At 38.8% G+C, this 20,954-nt stretch overlaps 1 protein-coding gene across 5 annotated transcripts in view; it reads left to right on the top strand.

Moving 5' to 3' along the window:
• Nucleotides 1-20,954, top strand: part of gstcd (glutathione S-transferase, C-terminal domain containing) — a 169,980-nt gene that overhangs the window by 12,173 nt on the left and 136,853 nt on the right. For all 5 annotated transcript variants that reach the window (XM_049481333.1, XM_049481332.1, XM_049481331.1 and 2 more), the window contains exons 4-5: nt 3,262-3,519; nt 18,473-18,566. In XM_049481333.1, the coding sequence (XP_049337290.1) occupies nt 3,262-3,519; nt 18,473-18,566 (352 nt within the window). The remainder of the gene's footprint in view (nt 1-3,261; nt 3,520-18,472; nt 18,567-20,954) is intronic.

Below are 20,954 nucleotides of genomic sequence, written 5' to 3'. Positions count from 1 at the left end.
GTATGATGACCTGGTTGGTGTTTAGACTGGGCTGTATAATGACCTAGTTGGGGTTTAGACTAGGCTGTAAAGCAGTAATGTTGCTGTATGATGACTTGGTTAGTGTTTAGACTGGTCTGTATGATAAGCTGGTTGGTGTTTTGACTGGGCTGTAGAGCAGTAATGCAGATGTGTGATGACCTGGTTGGTGTTTAGACTGGTCTGTATAATAATCTTGTTGGTGTTTAGACTAGGTTGTAGAGCAGTAATATTGCTGTATGATGACCTGGTTGGTGTTTAGACTGGGCTGTAGAGCAGTAATTCTGCTGTATGATGATCTGGTTTGTGTTTAGACTGGGCTGTAGAGCAGTAATTCTGCTGTATGATGATCTGGTTGGTGTTTAGACTGGGCTGTTGAGCAGTAATGTTACTGTATGATGATCTGGTTGGTGTTTAAACTAGGCTGTATAATGATCTGGTTGGTGTTTAGACTGGGCTGTAGAGCAGTAATGCAGATGTGTGATGATCTAATTAGTATATAGACTAGGTTGCAATGCAGTATTGCTGCTGTATGATGATCTGATTAGTGTATAGACTAGGTTGTACAACAGTAGTGCTGCTGTGTGTTGATCTGATTAGTGTATAGACTAGGTTGTACAACAGTAGTGCTGCTGTGTGTTGATCTGATTAGTGTATAGACTAGGTTGTACAACATTAATGCTGCTGATGATCTGTTCAGTGTTTTGTCCAGAGAACCTTTGGGATTTACCATCAATTTGTTTTGCTCTTCTCTCTCGGGCTCTCTGTTTCTTTCTCAGCGAGACTCCTGGGTCACCTGATTTCACACACTGTGTAGCGTATCTCCTCTCTCCCTCCGGCAGACTCTCTCTCCTCCTGTGCTCGGAGAGAAAGAGGGTGACGAAAGGCGCAGCAGTGCTCTGCAGCGGTTGTTTTCGGTTCAGTGAGGATGACACCCTGATGGGTTACTTAAAAAACTCTGAACTGCACTGCCTCAACGTTTCTCTTATTAGACCTGCAGTCTGACTCCACTTTAAATGCAGTTTTGCTGTTTCTGAGAAGCAGAAGATCGTTCACTGACTCACTCTCTCATTGCTACGCCAGTCTCTTACCTTTTTCCATGAAATATGGATAATAGTGGAGTTCTTCTTTGCTTATTCAGGGGCTTAGAAAAGCTGTGCACTCATGTTTTCCTTGCTGTCTGAATTTTCAGAAATGCTACTGCTGCTAAAATATTGTACACGGTTTCCCCCTTCACCCTTAATGTAGTCATACGTCTTTACGTTTGCACTGAAACTGAAAAGCTAACGTAGCCAAGAAGTAATGGAAGCTTAAACCCCAGCAGCTGTTTGGATCAGTGGTTCCCAGTGCAGTCTTGAAGGATCAGTTGCCTTACAGTACCTTGTTTTCTAACTGGTTCAATGACATGATTTTTAATGACATGAGTCATCAGATCATCAAATTACACAAATTACAAGGTCTTTCACCAGGAGGAACATGCAGTGAGTCTAACTGCTCTCCTGAAACATGCCTTGTTCCAATGGTTTGTTTGAACAGATGAAGGTTGACTATTGTATTTTTTGGACCATTAAGGCGCAAATAAATAAAATCCTTTAATTTTCTCAAAAAACGACAGTGAGCCTTATAATCCGGCGTTTTTTTATGTATGAATTCTACCAGTCGGGTATTAAGGAGCAGTAAAGCCACTTCACTGAAGTACAGAGTTATAAGGGTGTTTTTTTTTTTTAAGTAAAGTTTCTCCAGCACTAAGGCTGGGTGCAGCAGCATTAGCATTAGCCGCTAACTGCAGTTAGCCGCTAACTCTTTCGCTGTTCAGAGTCAAGTATATTGGACTGTAGTCTGCGTGATTGCAGTTTTAAAACAAGCTACGTGGGACAAACTGCTAGCTGATACACTCAGTTTTCCTCAGTCTAGCGTTATCAGGCAGCATTCACGTCCTGCTAGCACTGTGGTTTGCGGCTAATTCTAATGCTGCTGCACCCAGCCTTAGTGCTGGAAAAACTTCACCAAAAACTCACACGTAGACAAAATATTGACATTTTGAGCTTACTGTAAATAAACAGAAGCGCTTTACTCACAAAAAAAAAGTTTTTTTTATTGTTTTTTTATTTAGATAGAATGTGACATCAAGTAATCAAATAAACAAACAAACAAACAAACTAAATAACTGTGCATGGAAAGTAAAAAAAGCCTGAAAGAGGCTTGTACAAAGTACTTTCCCTCCAAGGAAATTATAAGAGAAACATAGAAAAAAGAGAAAGATTGAGAAAAAAACAAACAAACAAACAAACAAACAAACAAAATAATAATAAATACTACTACTACTACTAATAATAATGTTACTAATAATAATAAAATAATAATAGTAATATGTAGTTACTCAATACATAATTACAAGAATATACACAAATACATATTTACTATTTGGATTGGTTATAATGAGAGTAGATACATTTTAAGCTGCTTTTTTTTAATTAGTGATGCTTTTGCAGATTTTCAAATGAGTTGGTAAGCAGTTCCATATTAAAGGCCCTCTGTGCGAAAATGCAAACTGTCCAATTGATGTTCTAAAAAAAAAAGCAGCACAGAGGTTATTAGAGGATCTAGTGGAGTAGTGATGAATTTAAAATTTATATTGAAAATTATTTTCATAACAATCTGGAAGTAGGTTATTGGTAAAAGAGAAAAAATAAACTGACACATTTGAAACTGGTTAATTTCATACACATTGAGTATCTGAAGATTTTGAAAAAGTGGGCGTGAGGTTGCACGGTAATTTGCTGAGGTGACCATTCTAACAATTCGCTTCTGAAAAATATGCAAACAGTTGATGCTACTTTTGTAAGTATCAGCAGAGAAATCTGTGTAGATTTACATTCAGCACAATTCTGACCAGATGTTGCCAATCACGATCATTACCATTACCAACTATAGGGCTGGGAATCACAGGGCATCTCATGTTATGTTATCACAATATGTTGCTCTTGACAGTGGTTCTATCACGATACTGTGATTCTGTGATATTCTGTGATATATGACTAGACATTTCTCTACGATATTTTACAGCAGCTGAGGTTAAAATACTCCTACACAAGCAAATACAAGGAATTATTTGTGTTCTACAGTGTAATACAGTGTTCTAACCTCACTCACAAGATAACACCTCAAAACGTACATAGGTGCACTTCACTTCATTTAAACCTAATTTCTGAACTATGGTTTGGTGTGTGTGTTTTTTTTTAGTGCTCTCTACAGCAGCATGCTCCTCGTCTCCTGCCCAGCCTCCCTCTTCTCCTCCGCTGGTACCAGCGTGTTCAGGAGCTCCCCGGGGTCCGCCGTGCTGCTGAGGATTGTGGGATGGCTCTATTCAGCCCCCAGGTCAAGACGCCCTTCTACTCTCCACCTGAAGCTCCCCGGGGCACTGAAGCAGAGCCGGAAAAGCCCAAGCCCTCACAAGAGCACTTCATAGGAGGCCCCAGGCCAACACTTACCAAACTCCAGGTAATTAAATTTACATTTTTTTTATGGGACTAGGGAGTCGGTAGCGGTTGATCCATGCCAGCAAAAGTGTTGAGGCAAAATGATTAAATTGGCTACATTGCCAGTGGAACAGCACAAAAAAAAGGAGCTGATCACTCTTTATCTGAGTGATAAAAGCTTTTAAATGTGCTTTAGAAAATGCAGTGTTTCTAAGAATTAAAAAATACATGCATTTCCTCTATAGCAGCATTAATTTAATTTAACTCTTTTTGTAGATTGTATTTGGAATATAGAAAGACTTCGATTCTACACTGTATCACAGTGTATCACAAAAGTGAGAATCAAGGAGCTGGATGATCTCGGTCACTGTGCTGGCGCTCAGTTTCAGGGTGTTGGAAATCTTCTTGTAGCCTTGGCCATCTTCATGAAGTGCAACAATTTGTCTTTTTAGAACCTCCTTAGAGAGTTCTTTGCCACGAGGTGCCATGTTGGAACTTTCAGTGAGTGTACACTCAGGGAGTGTAAGAGCTTTACTACAAAATTGAACACATCTGCTCCCTATGCACACCTGATACCTAGTAACACTAATGAGTCACATGACATTTTGGAGGGAAAATGACTAGCTGTGGGGTGTACTCTCTTAAGGATGTACTCACTTTTGTTGCCGGTGGTTTAGACATTAATGGCTGTATATTGAGTTATTTTGATCGAAAAGTACAACAGTAATCAGCCCTTTAATTTTTAAGGCTTTTTTCTGCCTTTAAATGGCTTTTTAAAAGGTAAATAAGAGCATTTTTCTGTGACTAAAAGCGTGAAGTCCGCTGTAACTGGAAATATCTGCGCAAAACTGTGCTGGACTGAGGTGCACAGCTTTCAGCAGCTGCGTTTACAAGCAGGTGCCCAACCATGTGGATGGACGCCATGCGGTTACCTCCTGTTTACTCCGTTCCTCACTCCCCCTTCCCCTTGTGCTTCTCAGGCAGCAGCAGCCTGTCACTCACACAGACACAGAGACAGCGCTGTGTATCTACGTCTTGTGTCAACATGACGTGTTTGGTTCAATTGTGCCTTAAGTGATTTGATTCAATTGCCCACGACCTGCGATGTCACTGTTGCACAATCACGATGATTATGCTTAAACGATATATCGTACAGCCCTAATGTATACCAGTAAACAATACTATGGAGAGTATTTATTCTTGCCCAAGTACTCCAGTTATACATGCAGGCCGGTGTTTTCTTTTTTTTTATCTACACTGCTTTCCAGCTGAGTAAATGGAGAGGAAATGAAATATCGTACACCACTGACTACACATCTATCGCTACGTGTTCAGGCTATAATTGGTTCAGTTTTGTTTTAATTCAGTTGTGTTTTCCCATTATTCACTGAATCATTTCTCAGCTGCCGATACGTTTGTGCTCCCCTATTTCCCCCTATTTCCACTCGCTTTATATCTCTCTCTCTTTTGTATTCTTCCCATTCACTCACTTTTATATATATACACACTTACTCTGAATGAGAGATTACACATGCTGGATGCTGCACCACTTCTCTTTGCCGCTCCACTAAACCTGTCAGAGGCCAGCGGCGCCGGTCCTCCGCCGCAACCTTCAGCCGCAGCCACAGTGGATTTATGCCCTCCGGTGGGCTGCAAACACTGGCCACACGCCCTATAACTCTACTGCCGCTATCCAGCCTAATACAACGCTCTGCGCTTTGTACTTAAAGGAAGCAGCTCATGGTTAACTGAATTAGTCCATATATCCTGGGATAAGTGCTATTATATGGCTCAGCGGCTGCATGGTGACAGATAAATTCACTTAGTCCTCCCGTTTTATTCAAGTGCAGCATTTGCAACAGGTCGTGTTGTTTAGTTTTCTGTAGTATCGCTGCATCTGGATATGGACATGCTGTTTTTAAGGCCATGTTCACAGTGACTGCTATTGATTTTTGTTATTCTATAAACCATCTGGTGAGATAGTCATGAGATAGTTGATCATCAAGTTGTGAGGTGTTATCTTGTGAGTAAGACTGAACAATGCTTGTGTTCTGAAAAGAGACTGCAAGAAATGGCAAAAATGATTAAACATTAAACCATATTTTTCGCACTATAAGGCGCACCGGATTATAATGCGCACTATCAATAAACGTAAAATTTTCTGGTATATTTTTATACATAAAGAGCATCAGATTGTAAGGCACATTTTATGTGGCACTAGAAACTACTAACCAGTAGTAGGAACAGGGGTGTCGCCATGTTTTTTCTTTTAATTCTGGAGGTCTCGCTATTGGGTGGCAAAACCTGGAAAGGTAAGTTAAGTAAAGTAAACAAAACTGTAATCCTAAAAAAAATAAAAATAATAATAATAATAATTTAAGGTGAGACAGACAAGTCAAATGAGTGCTGGACTTCTCTTCTGAAAACAGTTTATTTAGGTGAGTAAAGCACTTCTGTTTATTTACAGTAAGTTTAGATTTCCAGATTTCCACTAAAGCTGGAGCATTAGCATTAGCTGCTGACCGCTAGCGGTTGAGGAACCTTAAGTGTTCCGGTAAGCCTGGGTGATATTAGCTAGCGGTTCGTTTCATGTAGCTTGTTTAAACGCGATAAACACGCAGACTACAGTCCTATATACTTGCCTTTGAACAGCAAAAGAGCTAGTGCTGTGGTTAGCGGCTAAAGCTAATGCTGCTCCAGCAGTGCTAGCTGGGGTTAGCAGCAGGCTGGTAAAGGCTGATAACACTCACCTCTGAAAGGCCAAAGAGCTAGCGCTTAGCGCAGTTAGCAGCTAAAGCTAATACTGCTAAAGAACTAAACTGAAACTCTGTGTGTGAGTGGCTTTACTGCTCCTTACAACCTCAATGATAGATTTTATACATAATGCGCTCCGGATTATAAGACGCACTGGCGATTTTTGGGGAAATTAAAGGGTTTTAAGTGCGCCTTATAGTGCGAAAAATGCTAATAGTACTAGTTGACATGTCAGAATATGTCTGCCATTGTGTTCTTTTAACCATTTTCAAACCTCTTCCTGTGATGCATCTTTTTCTACTACTATTAAATGTAATCACTGAGGCTCAACACGCTTGGAGGAGAACACTAAAGGCCAATTCTATAATATATCAGCTAACAGAATTCCAACCCATATTTGCCAAAAGAAGGGTGATGGTGTTACCCAGGCACTATCAGGCTTAGCAGATGCACATGTTGGCTCGCATTGCACTGATTTGTTGTGGGAAGATGGAGGGCCATCCGACTCACCTAGAGAAAACAAGGACAGGTGTTCTCTCTCAGATTCCTGGCCACAGAAACCACATTTGATCTCCATAAATTACCATATAGAATATGAAAGCTCATGTAGCTTTAGAAATGTATGGATATGTTGTTCAATACTTGAATTTTATCATTTTGTTTTACTCTGCTTAAAATAAAATCAATGAATAAATCAGAGTGAATTACGCTCTCAAAGCTTGCAAGCTTTGCTCTGAACAACACAACAGAGCATAAAAGAAGCTTTGTGTATTATGTGTATTAGGATACACGCTTACATACATAGATAACCCTCCATTTAGAAATACTCCTATCTGTTTATATGATTGTGTGATCACATACTGCGACTCAAATGAGTCCCTGTATGAATCACCAGTGAGACGTTGATTGTTGGATATAATATTCAAAATGGGCACGTCTTACAATAGAGGAAAATAATGGTTGAAAAGCCTTTAAAAAAAAAATCTACTTATATAACATGACCTGGAGTGGGACTCTATCAGCCCAGACTGGAGTGTGTTCTACAAGCAGAGATGATTGCAGCTCAATCGTAAAGCAGTAAAAGGTACAGTTTTTTTTTTTGTTTTTTTTTTTAACAAATAGCTCCAGTAGCGGCTGTGCATTTACCCCGTCGTGAGCGCGTTGGCTTAGCCGTGCTTCTGCTGGAAAAGTCTTAAATCTAGCATGTATTTATATTTGAGTGAATGACATGATTTCCTTCAGACTCTTCAGCTCTGAAGTCCTCTTTAATCCAGTTCAGCGAGACTGACTGCTGATATTTGAGTGTGGATCTGGTTGAAAAGCCTAAAAAACTCCTTCTGAGCTACTTCACTCCGCTAAATGATGTTTACAGGTACACAGGTTGACGCCTCGCCGTGTGAGGCTGTTAAAGGGAGGTGTGTATATATATATATAAATGCTAACTTAAAGTGGTGGTTGGAAATTTAGTTCCTTCAGAGCCCAAAAGTAGTCAGTCAACCAAAACTTTGGAGAAATTTGCTTGTATAGTTTTTCCACTGTAGTCTTTCCCTGAATGCTAATTTTGCTAATGTGGCTGAAACACTATGGACGTAGTAGCCCTGTCATAATCATTGTCCTGTCATAATCAATACATTTTTATTGTCATTTTTACCCTTCAGACCAGTTTATAATGTTCCAATGATGGAAAAATGTAAGAATGCTGTTTTTTTTTTGTCTGTAATGCACAAAAAATAAAATAAGACATGACTTTCTCAATATATAGTCTCTGTAAAAATGAATCCAATTACATAAAATTGGTATTTTATTATTCCTAAACATGATAGAAAGTGTTCTGTATCTCAGAATTAGTAAAAAATAGTTTGTATTACCTTGCCTCATCTGTTCTGTAGCGCTGACATGCCCTTATGTCTGAGTTTCTGATTATTTAATCTACTGTTTCATTGGCTGGTTCATGGTCTGTTCAGGCCACGTGGCCCGCGAGCATGAAACATCTGGGTCGTGAGGTTGTTTGAACTGTAATGAAAGATAATGAAACAAAAGAAAAATAAAATGCTTCTTCGGTGAGCTTTTGTTTACATGCCTCCCCTGTCTCTCTGTTGCGGTCAGCATGACTTTAGTTTCCACCTGTTCTCGTTTTTCTGCCTATTCTTAAGCTCCCTATCTCCTTATAAGGGCTTTTTTTTTTTCCTGGCCTTGTCCCAATTCACTAGCCGGTGTAGCAGTAGTGTATTGAACCATGACCCTGATGACACGGATTAGATTTTTTCATTATTTCTTGAGTTTACCTGCTTTGAATTTAAATGTTCTGCAATTGGGTTCAACAACCCTATGGGCTGGAGAGCTACTAGTATGTTGCTCTTCATCCCATTACACTTCATTTTCCAAAACATGATTTTGTGGTAGCTTGGAAAATATCTGGCTCGTGGCCAAACTTAATTACCAACCCCTGGTTTATTCTGATGGTTAATGTTCTGTGCAACAAAACATTTGAAAAAAGTAACTACATGGTATCCATTGTAATTGACACAGGTTAAAACAATTTTCAGCCAAGGATCCTTGTCATGAAGTCACGGTTATGGTCATATTTACCATATAAAGAGATATAAAGTCCTTTCTGCGATTTGCTGGAGTGCTGAAATCTCTGTATCTGTAGACTTTTCTCAGATTACTGGTGTTAAGTTTTTTACTCTGCCTACCTGCAAGGTATAGAGCACACAGAATTAAACCATGTGAAAGACTACAGCAGCAGTAAAACAGTCTTTGGAATGTCAGAGCGCAGACAAGAGAACGGAACAGTGCAACTGTCTCACAGTAACTCCATTTTTAGCACCCTTTACAATTATTTAAGTCCGTCTGAGTTTGTTTGTACAGTGGAATTATCTGATTTGGGGTAATAGGGGGTTTAAATCGCAGGGCATCTCATGATATGATATCATGAAAAGTTGCCCACGATAACCATAGTATCACAATAGTGTAATTCTGTGATACTCAATATATCGCAGGACAATTCTCTATGATACTTCACAGCATCTGTGTTACTGAAGAGGATAAAATGCTCCTAAATAAACAAATAGCAGGAATTATGGATGTATTGGAGTCAGTTTCACAGATTTTCACAACCAATATTCTGCATGGCAGTTAAATATTTTTGGCCCCATGAACTTTCGCTTTAATGTATCCAGTGAATGAAGTGGAGCAGCTCACAGTGCTGCTCTCTTCATATCCCTTATGAGCTTTTTATTCCTGCTCCAGTGCTGCTCCTGCCTGGACAAACTGCTGAACACGCCACAAAATCCAATAACACTTTATAGGCAGTGTAAACAGCTGCGGCAGTAATGAGGAGAGAGTGCAGCGCGCCGGACCTCCGTTATTTCCTCCTGTGTTCCTCTCCTCTAGAGCAGTTACTGCTGAGAAATATCCACCCGGATAAACCCTCACAGCTGCCCCCGCACAGAGGAAGTTCACTCCATTCCAAACACTCACCCTCACCGTCTCTGTGTGTGTGTCTTTGTGTGTCTGGGCCTGTCCATGTCTCTGTGTGTGTGTGTGTGTGTCTGTCTGTGTCTCTGTCTGTGTCTGTCTCTGTGTGTGTCTGTTTCTGTGTCTGTTTGTCTATGTGTCTCTGTCTCTCTCTCTGTGTCTCTGTCTCTCTGTGTGTCTCTCTTTCTCTGTCTCTGTGTCTCTCTTTGTGTGTGTGTGTCTCTCACTCTCTCTCTCTCTTTCTCTCTCTCTCTGTGTGTCTCTGTCTCTGTGTGTCTCTCTTCTTGTCTGTGTGTCTGTGTCTGTGTCTTGTTGTGTCTGTCTCTGTGTGTCTGTTTCTGTGTCTGTTTGTCTATGTATCTCTGTCTCTGTGTCTCTCTCTGTCTCTCTGTGTGTCTCTCTTTCTCTGTCTCTGTGTCTTTCTTTGTGTGTGTGTCTCTCTCTCTCTCTCTCTCTCTCTGCGTCTCTGTCTCTGTGTGTCTCTCTTCTCTGTCTCTGTGTCTTTCTGTGTGTCTCTCTTTCTCTGTCTCTGTGTCTTTCTTTGTGTGTGTGTCTCTCTCTCTCTCTCTCTCTCTCTGTGTCTCTGTCTCTGTGTGTCTGTGTGTGTCTGTGTGTGTCTGTCCATGTGTCTCTCCATGTCTCTGTGTCTGTGTGTGTCTCTGTCTGTGTCTTGTTGTGTCTGTCTCTGTGTGTGTCTGTTTCTGTGTCTGTTTGTCTATGTATCCCTGTCTCTGTGTCTGTCTCTGCGTCTGTCTTTGTGTGTCTCTCTCTCTGTGTCTCTCTCTGTCTCTGTCTCTCTGTGTCTCTCTTTCTCTGTCTCTGTGTCTTTCTTTGTGTGTGTGTCTCTCTCTCTCTCTCTCTCTGTGTCTCTGTCTCTGTTTGTCTCTCTTATCTGTCTCTGTGTCTTTGTTTGTGTGTCTCTCTGTGTCTTTGTGTCTGTTTCTCTGTCTCTGTGTCTCTCTGTGTCTCTGTCTTTCTTTCCATTTCTCTCTGCGTCTCTCTCTTTGTGTGTCTCTCTGTTATGCTAATTTAGCTGCACCTGATCATGATGATGAAAAACTGTAAGCATTTGTTTGTAGCGTGTGACACAGGTCAATTTTAACGTAAAAACAGTGGATTTTTACAGAGCATTAATGAACTCACAGATAAGTAATACTCCATTAAAAATAGGTAAATTAAAAAGTTAATGCATCAGCACTTAAAATTATCTCTCTCTTTCTCTCTCTCTCTCTCTCTCTCTCTCTCTGATATGGACTAATCTGCCCATAAATGTGATAAGTGATTAGAGTATAGGCTTATAAATTTACAGCTTATAAAGGATTACTGTACTTACCATGTCTGTTTCTCATCCACCTAAAAAATATAGTATTTATATCTAAAATATTTTGTTGAACTTTATTATTAAGTTAATGCAGTTAATTGTTAAAGTATTAATAAGCTGTATAAAAAGATTTAACCTCCATCCCCCAAAATCTCGGCTGGTGATTTGGCCACAGTGCAACACTCTTTCTGAGGAAAGCTCAGCATTTTCTGTGCAGCTTTAGAGAACTGATATTTCAGATAAGTTGCAAAAAGATCCAAATATAACACTTGGTGATTTCCCACAGGTATCTGTAGCTGAGTTCCAGTGCCCCTCCACTACAACAACCCACTTATTCTCTGTGGATCTTTCTCATACTGAAAAGTAGCCTTATTTATGTGTGTTTTAGGCTTAATTCAGAGTAGATTCAGAAAACTCTGTGGTACTGGCAATAAGCGGCTTGTCTCTGAGTTTATGTATTATTTTTTCTTGTATTTTTGATCTTTTTGACATTTTGTCTATTTTATTATCATATCAGATAGTCAACAAAGCATTCTGCTACCAGTTTTATCATATGCAAATGTATGTGACAGACAGACTGTTATTTAAGGAGGTAAATGTGTGCCATGGTATTTGACATGTGACTAACAAAAAAAAAAAAACAGTCATAATTGATTGAAGGTGCAATTTTAATGAGCCAATTATATTATAAGGCAAGCAGCATATGCCATTATATGTTAAATCTAATATTATGTTATAATGAGTGTATATTGAACTCTGGCTTTATATAGCTTATAAAGTAGTTAATTAGCTGATATGTGTACCTACCTCAAGACTGGTCTGTGTGTATTTCAGAAATGATGGTAATCCATTTGAGCTTCTTATCTGGACATTTACAGTTGGGTTAATTCAAATAAATGAACTGCATGCTAATGAAGAAAAAGAGCTATAGTACCAGACTTAAAAATAGTACAGCAGAATTGCTCACAGATATTTTATTTTATTATATATTTTTTTTATATATACTGATAATCAAAACACACTTGCTTCCAAAAGGAAGTGTTGAATTGCAGTAATATTCAGAAGATAATGGTTACCAGTAACAATAAATTTTAAACATTTTAGACTGATATGTTACACATACAGAAGTTGTACCCAACAAATGTGTAATGCTACAATGGCAGACATCTCGGCATGGAGTTGTAGAGGTTCCTAATGGTGTCCTTCAATATTAACCCATGCATCTTCAGAATTCTCGCACAGTTTCTCCAGATTGGAGTGTTAAAGTTTTTTTAAAGTAGGTTTTCACACATTTTTTAACAGAGATAGGTCTGGCAATGTAAAGTTTAATTTGTAAACAATCAGAACGGTGGGAGCTCCATTAGACTTAATAACAGGTCCTGTAGCATCCAATATCATGCCACTTTTTTCAACAGTTTTAAACACTCTGCCAGAAACAGTTACTAACATCAACATAACATGTACAAAAAGTGCTTGCAGGATTATTTATGTAAACAATTAAGTACAAAAAAAAACATTGTAAACAGACCTGCTTTAAAGTGTGACCTGCTTTTTTAACATATTCTGAACAAATTATAAAAATTGATCAATAAATAAGTGCCAGGAGGATTCCTAACAAAAAATGTAAAAAAAAAAAAAAAATATATATATATATATATATAAAATAAATAAAAAATTATGTAAAAAAAAAAAAAGTAAATAAAAAAAGTACTATTAAACTATAACTTTACTTCAGTTTGTATGTATGTCAGGTTTTTGTGGAGGAAGACAAGCTGATCAACATGCTCAGCTTTCAGGACACTTCTCTGTGCGTTTACAATGTCTCCTGCGGTGGAGAAAACCCTCTCTGCTGATACGCTTTTAGATTCTGCACTTACTTGCAGTGTACTGGAGGCGCCGAATGGATCAAGATAGATCAGAGCACTGCCACCTCGTGGCCGGGTGAATAAACAACACTGCCGGGAGTTTAATAAAAGCAAATCGATACAGCGTTTTTGAGAATCGATACATTATCTCGAAACGTAATATCGCGATATTCAAGTGTATCGATATTTTCTTACACCCCTATTATATAGTATGTGCGTCTTCAAGGCAAGCTTTTGAGATGGGAACAGTGTTGTCCTGTTGGAATTATTATACAAATATACCAATGTATATATTTACTCTGTGCAGAGCATTCTGTATATCAGTCTGTATATCCTCTCTGTCCAATAAAAAAAAAATGAGTATCTCCAAAACAGGAACTGTACAAGAGAGAGATAAAACCTTATTAACTTTCAGTGGAATTCAACGTAAAACGTAAAAATAATTTATTTCAGGTCATGTTGTAGAATTTCAATTAGGCATCTCGACATGAAATTGTAGAGGTTCCTAATGGTGTTCTGCACTAATAACCCATGCAGCTCCAATATTTTTACACAGTTTCTGCAGATTTTGTGGTAGAGTTGGAGTGTTAAATTCTTTTCCCAGTTGGATTTCACACATTTTTAAATAGTGATAGGTCTGTCAGTGTAATTGGCCATGGTTATATAGTATGTGTGTCTTCAATGCAAGCTTCTGAGATGACAGCAGTATGTTGGTCAAAAATTCATAGGACTATACCAATATTTGTATTTACCAACATTTCCAACATCTCCAAAACAGCAACTTTACAGGAGAGAGATAAAACCTTCTTAACTTTTAATGGAAGTCAGTTTAAAAAGAGTTTATTTCAGGTCATTTTGAAAAGTTTCAATTAAGCATCTCAGCATGAAGTTGTAGAGGTTCCTAATGGTGTTCTGCACTAATAACCCATGCAGCTCTAATGCAGCTCTAATATTCTCACACAGTTTTGGCCGATTTTGCGGTAGAGTTTGGGGTGTCAATAAAAAAAAAAAAGAGTTTATTTCAGGTCATTTTAGAGAATTTCAATTAGTCCATACGTCAAGAATTTGTGTTTTTGACACAGTAAGGAATAGTTTGTGTATTGGATGAAACTAACTCACAAATATAGTTTTACGCATGTGTGTGTGTGTGTGTGTGTGTGTGCGCATGTGATAAATGTGCAGCAGTCTCGTGGGGTTTCCAGGCCGTGTCTATGTGGCCGTTTGGTCTGCTCTGCAGCTGTCGCTGGTGGCTCTTTGCTGTAGAGCGAATGCCACAGTTCTCCATGTGGCGCATCCACGTTGACTGCTGGCAGTGAACTTGGCACCAGACAGTGACACCGGATCCCTCTGCTGCTGCCGAGCTGCGGCAGCCTGCGCTAATCAGGCGGGCCTGTCTCAAATCAGCAATGCACCCTCTTATCCTCCTCCATTACTGACTCCTCGGAGAATCCAGCTCCAGCTGTCTCGCAGCACCCAGGCCGAGCGTGCCGATTGAGAAGTTTATGCGCTGGTCACCAGCGGCCTGAATAACTGGGACAGCTCTCTGGAGCGACAGGCTTTGCTCTCGCACAAGTGAGAGAGATTCCTGTCTGATAGTCTGGGAACGGCTGCAGTGGGATTCCGCATTATTCCAGGCTGTAACTTCCTCAGAACACTTTCAAGCTGGGTGTGAGTGACAGTATCTGTGATAGTTGGAGTTGAATAATTCTTTTGTAGGATAGGAGCAATATGTGGCTGATATTAGAAGCTCATACAGACTGTTAAAATTTAATTATACATTATAAGATGGCAAAACTCCTGCATCTAATCATTGGGGTTATATAGTGTCCTCCAAAAGTATTGGACCAGTAAGTAAAGTCAATCCCTTTATTTCTGCTGTAGACTGAAAACATTTGAATTTGGCATTAAAAGATTAATATGAGACAAATGGTCAAAATTTCAGTTTTTATTTCCAGGTATTTACGCTTAGGATCTGGACGTTCAATCAAAACCATTGCACAAATATTGTTCATAGACAGTAAAACAGTTTGGAACATCCTGAAGAAGAAAGTCGTCACTGGTGTACTACATAACTGATGATGAACAGGTAGACCAAGCAGAAAACCATAGCAGCTGATGACAAAAACTTTGATTGCTGTAAAAAACAAAAAACAAACCCTAAAACAACTGTTAGTGACATTAGCAAACTATTCTTGATCCGCTGTTATTTATTAAAACGCTTATTACAATTTTGACCAAGACAGAGGCGCACTATTAAAACCTGGCGGAACAACACCATGCCGGACTCAGCCTTCCAGCTCGCTGAAAATAGCAGAAAATAGTAATATTTGATAACTGTGCTGAGTGGTCTAGTGTGCTAAAGCACTGTCACGATGATTGGGAGATCACTGGTTTGAATCCAGGTCATGCAGCTTGCCACCAGCTGCTGGATCCCAGAGAGAGCACAATAGGCCTTGCCCTCTTTGTGTGGGTAGATGGTGCTCTTTCCACTCAACACTCCAAAAGGTGATGTTGATCAGCACGAGGCATCTGTGAGCTGATGTATCAGAACCGAGTCGCTGCCCTTTCCTCCGATAGCGCTGTGATGCTACTCTGCAATGCTACATCAGCAGCAGTTCAAAAAGAGGAGGTGGCTGATTTCACATGTATCGGAGGAGGCATGTGCTAGTCTTCACTCTCCTTGTGTTGGGGCGTCACTAGTGATGGGGAGGGTATAAAGCTGAGTAGCAGCTAAATGGGTGGTACAATCGACCTTGCTAAATTGACGAGAAAAATGTGAAAAAATTAAAATAAATCTATAAAAATACATATATTTTGTAACTGATAGCAGACAGTTATCTTGATCAGGAAATAAATGGTTTGCTATACAGTTCACTTTCTAATTATCAGCCAATTATTGGCATTTTTGTAGGTCCTTAAAATCAGTGATGGTGATAATTTCATATTGATCATGTCCTAATTGATATGCAGTGTCATGTGCGATGGTGTGACTGTGCTGAGTGCTGTATCTGGAGTGTATGGTCATCTCCTCACAGGCCATTGTCTTGTGGCCATTCTTACAGTAAATCAGTGTATTGATTGAGTGGCCTGGAGAGATAGGATCTGTTATCAGCATTCATATGAACGCTGTTCTGGAGTCGTTCGCCTTTCTGTTCCATTATCTTGTAATAGACTGTGTAATTAGTGAACCGTGTGTGAGGGCTGAACCTCCTCTTCAGGGTTCTTTAATGAGGGTCCTTGTGGAAATCTTGGTTGAGGTGAATAAAATGGAATAAAATGATTCTGTTTTATTGTTAATATGAATAGGTTATAATTTAATCTTCTTATTTCTGTTTAAAATGTGGCATTTCTGTTTGACTGTATGGTATGTGTGGTATGATCTAACATAACCTCAGGAAACCAAATACACTGATTTATACACTGACAGACCAAAAGCCATTGAACTGTAATCTAGTATTGTGTCCCATGGAATCTATTGCTGCATTGACTTGTGGAGGATATGTATGAGGGCTTTCCTGCATTGACTGTACAGGTGCTTCACAACAAATTAGAATATCATTGAAGATTCATTTATTTCAGTAATTCAGTTAAAAATGTAAAACTCATATATTATATAGATGTATTACACACAGAGTGATCTATTTTAAGTGTTTATCTCTTTTATTGTTGATTATTATTAGAAAATTATATAACACCAATTGGTACTTTTGGCAGTGTGGGCAGTGTGCCAAGTCCTGCTGGAAAATGAAATCCACATCTCCATAAAAGTTGTCAGTAGCAGAGGGAAGCATGAAGTGCTGTAAGATTTTGTGGGAAAACAAAACTGCACTGACTTTAGACTTGATAATAAAACACAGTGGATCAACACCAGCAGATGACATGTCTCTCCAACCATCACTGATCATCAGTAAATTCTGCATTTCATTTGTAAATCAAGGGAGCAGAGTCTGGAGGAAGAGTGGAGAGATACACAGTCCAAACTGCTTGAGGTCTAGTGTGAAGTTTCTACCAATCAGTGATGGTTTGGAGAGTCATGTCATCTGGTGGTGTTGATCCACTGTGTTATATCAAATCTAAAGTCAGTGCAGTGTTTTCCCACAAAATCTTACAGCACCAAATGATTTTCTCTGCTGATAACTTTTATAGAGATGCAGATTTCATTTTCCAGCAGGACTTGGCACACAGCCCACACTGCAAAAAGGAACATTTGGTCTTATAATATTAAAAAAATCTGAAAAACTGATTTTTGGGTTTTCATTGGCTGTAAGCCATTATAATCAACAATAAGAGAAAAAAATCTGTGTGTAATACATCTATATAATATATGAGTTTTACATTTTGAACTGAATTATTGAAAAAAAGTAACTTCTCAAAGATATTCAATTTTTTTTTTCCCCCAGTCACTTTGCATGGGACAATTTTAGCCAGATGCTGCTGGTCACTATCCTTAACACACACTGCACTGTCCACAGTGGGTGGTAAAACCCTTTGTGACATGTTTCCAGTACACTGTCACAAATTATACTGTGGATTGAAGAATGTTAAAAGCCTAATGCTCTATATGCCTAATGTTTGCATTGCCTTTCCTGCATTCTGACCAGTGTTTCTCAGCCTTTCTCACAAGATAATACCTTAACACTTACACAGATGTTTGCATTCTCAAGCCATCTTCTGAGCTAACAGTTCATGATTAGTTTACTTCTATTCCGTGACTTCTGGTGTGTGTGTGTGTGTGTGTGTGTGTGTGTCAATGTATAGTGGCATGATAGTGAAATGGTTTTAACATTTATTTGTTTTTATTTAGTTTTCTACTGTTACATGATTTAAGGGCATTTTCACTTAAGTTTTCATGAAATCAGATTTTGGGTCATTTTCACCTTTTACATAATTAGTTTGGGCTGGTATGAATACACAAATCACACTCTGATGTAAACCTGTAAAACTACAACCGATGTCTAAGATCCTTAAGCCTTGACTAGGTTTCAAGCGAATGTTTGACTCAATTTAACCCAACTATCAAGTGTATTGCACAAGTTTGAGCTCAACACCTCCTGTAGTCAGTTTAACCTGGTTTGTTGCCCTGATGATAATTACTACAGCTGTGAACATGCCGTTGCTCCATGTTAAAATGTGCAGAAATATACACTAGTCCAGAACACTGGATCTTTTTTTTTATATATATTTACTGTCTTGCTTAGACCAATAAACAGAAAGAATATCCTCACATGGTTTTGCTATGCTTTAGTGTATGCTTTCTGTGTGTGAACACAAACCAAACTAAGAGGGAAAATGCTTATTAAGATTATAAACATGTTAACAGATTAAAAAAAAAGAATAAACCGCTTATAACCAGTGAAAACAGCGAATGGAAGCAAAATGTGTTTTGTTGTTAATATAGCAAAGAGTTTCTAGTGCAGTATTAAAGGGGGTTAGTGTGTGGTCAGAAGTAACCTGTAGAAATCTGTATCTGTGCTTCTGGGTTCAGGGTTGAGACCTAAGGTGTCTCTAAAGAGAATAAGTGGTGACTTATGTGTGTGTTTGTGTGCATTTCTCAGGAAAATGGCATTGAGGCCATCTTCTCACCGCACCCCTGCCCTTCATGGACACTCCCCTGGGAGAGCCTGCCTGCTGCTGTCAACCCCACTGAAGGTAGTGTGTGTGTGTTTGTGTGTGTTTTTTTAATGAACCAACAAAAATAACCAAAAAAGTCAATTATTTTTGTCCAATTATTGAAGGATAGTTCTCTCGCATCTCACAACTTAACCAGTACATTTATAATAAACTCATTATTATACAGCAGCTGTACACTTCATTAAAACCACCTTCTTGTTTCTTCACTTACTGTCTATTACATTATACATGAGCACTGTGTAGTTCTATAATTCCATTCTGTAGTTTTGTATCTGTTTCTTTGCTTACTTTATTAGCCTGTTTTACTCTTTAGCCACATTTATCTTTGAGGACAGATCTGCACACTCTTGGTATTTTAATCTCAGTATCTTCATGAGGGAGAGTCACCTGGAATAGTTTTCTCAGCATCTTGAAGGAAGGAGTTCTTGGAGGTGCTGAACAATCTCAGTTTATCAGGCTTATTAGTTCAGGGGACTATGGAGGACTGACACTTTTTCTTTTTTTATTTTACTAAATTCCATATGTGTCTAAAAATTGCTTTTGTATCTTTAATATCAATTTACAATGTAGAAAATAAATTAAATAAAGAAAAACGTCAGAACAAAACCAAATTTTGACTGGTACTGTATGTTAATATTGAATTATTATCCAGCAGTGACACTGATGTGTTTAAAAACTCCAGCAGCACTGCTGAGTCCACTCATACCAGCAGAACACACATCACCACCATGTCAGTACAGTCACTTTGCTCTGTTTTGGTCTCTCCTGTGGGATGCATAGAAGCATAGAAGAAAAGGTTGGTACCGTAAGTACCGTATTTTTCACACTATAATTTTCACTATCAATAAAAGTCTATTATGTGGTCTATTTTCATACACAAGGTGCACCAGATTATAAGTTGTGTTTTTAAGCGGGACTTGTTAGGAACAGGAGTGTCACCATCTTTCCCTTCTAAATTCAGCAGGTCTGGCCACTGGAGGGTGAGACCTAAAAAGCTAAGCTAAGTAAACAAAACTGCAATTCTTAAAAAAAAAAACATTTTCAGACGAGTCAGATAAGTCAAATGAGCACTGGATGTTTATTTTTTTTTGTTAATTTTCTCCTAAAAACGTATTATTTGGGTGAATAAAGCACTTATGTTTATTGCTAATGCTTCTCCAGCAGTTCTAGCCAGGGTTAGAAGCAGGCTGCAGGCGGAAAATGCTCATCTCTGAATGGCCGAATTGTTACTGCTTAGTGGGTAATGCTAATGATGCTCTAGCAGTGCTAGCCGGAGTTACAAACAGGCTACAGACCAAAAAGCTAGCTCTTAGCGGGTCATTCTAATACTGCTGGAGAACTAAACTGAAACTACTTTATAATGCTGCGCTTTAGCAGAGTGGCTTTACTGCTGACTGGTAAAATTCATACATAAGGCGCACTGGATTAAAAGGTGCACTGACTATTTTTGGGGAACTTAAAGTATTTTAATTGCACCTTATAGTGCGGAAAATACGATATGCAGAGACATATCGGATATACAGGACTACAAACATACAGGACTACAGTCTGTAGTTATGGAACTACACAGTGCTACATTATAATCAGTAAAGCTAATAGGATTAATATTGAGATTAAAAACAAGCAGTTGGTATTAATGTAATGCAATATCAGTGCGTATCTGTTTAATCACAGCCCCAGTATTTCGTCCGTAGAGTACAACCCAGGCGCGTGTTCACCTTGTGTGCTGAAATAAACGCACGGTTCTCTCAAGACATCATTAAAATGTTCTGGAGCACCTGAGCCACAGAGGTGTTTGCATTAAACATCACTCCACGTTCCTGTGTGACTTCTTCCATCGCTCTCCGTCCAGCGCCGCCTTCTCCTTCCTTCAGACAAACCTCTGATCTCTAACACAGGAACATCACAGAACACCATCACAGCGCAGAGAGCCTTTCAACACCAGCATCTGCAGGTAGAGGATGTAGATTAATCCAGCTAATTCCCTCTGTAACCAGTGGAAGCAGCTGGGTTAAGAATGAATGGATTTTTTATATATCTGGAATTCTGAAGTTGCTGCTGCAGAATGAAACACTGCACTGTAGTGTTGTAGTCGAGGTCGAGTCAAAACCAAGACCCTGACACATTGAGTCCAAGTCAAGACCTAAACTTTTACATAGGATTTTTTTTTTTGTGATTTTTGTTCTGACTAGTTCTGCTATGACCAAATATGGATATCACTGTATTTTTAAAGATTCTGAAAGTTTCACGGTATATCATATACATTCTATTATTTATGTATATATTTATAATATATTTTTGCATTACTAGGCTTTTGTATAGGTTCGTAAGTTACTGTACTGTTAGGAGTACATTTTAAATAAAACATTAAGGCTTTGATTACTATTGGACTTACTTTGTCCCACA

Source organism: Astyanax mexicanus, chromosome 7 (genome assembly GCF_023375975.1).
Source record: "Astyanax mexicanus isolate ESR-SI-001 chromosome 7, AstMex3_surface, whole genome shotgun sequence".
Lineage (NCBI taxonomy): Eukaryota > Metazoa > Chordata > Actinopteri > Characiformes > Acestrorhamphidae > Astyanax > Astyanax mexicanus.
Note: the sequence above shows the minus strand (reverse complement) of the source record. Positions and strands in the feature narration are given on the sequence as shown.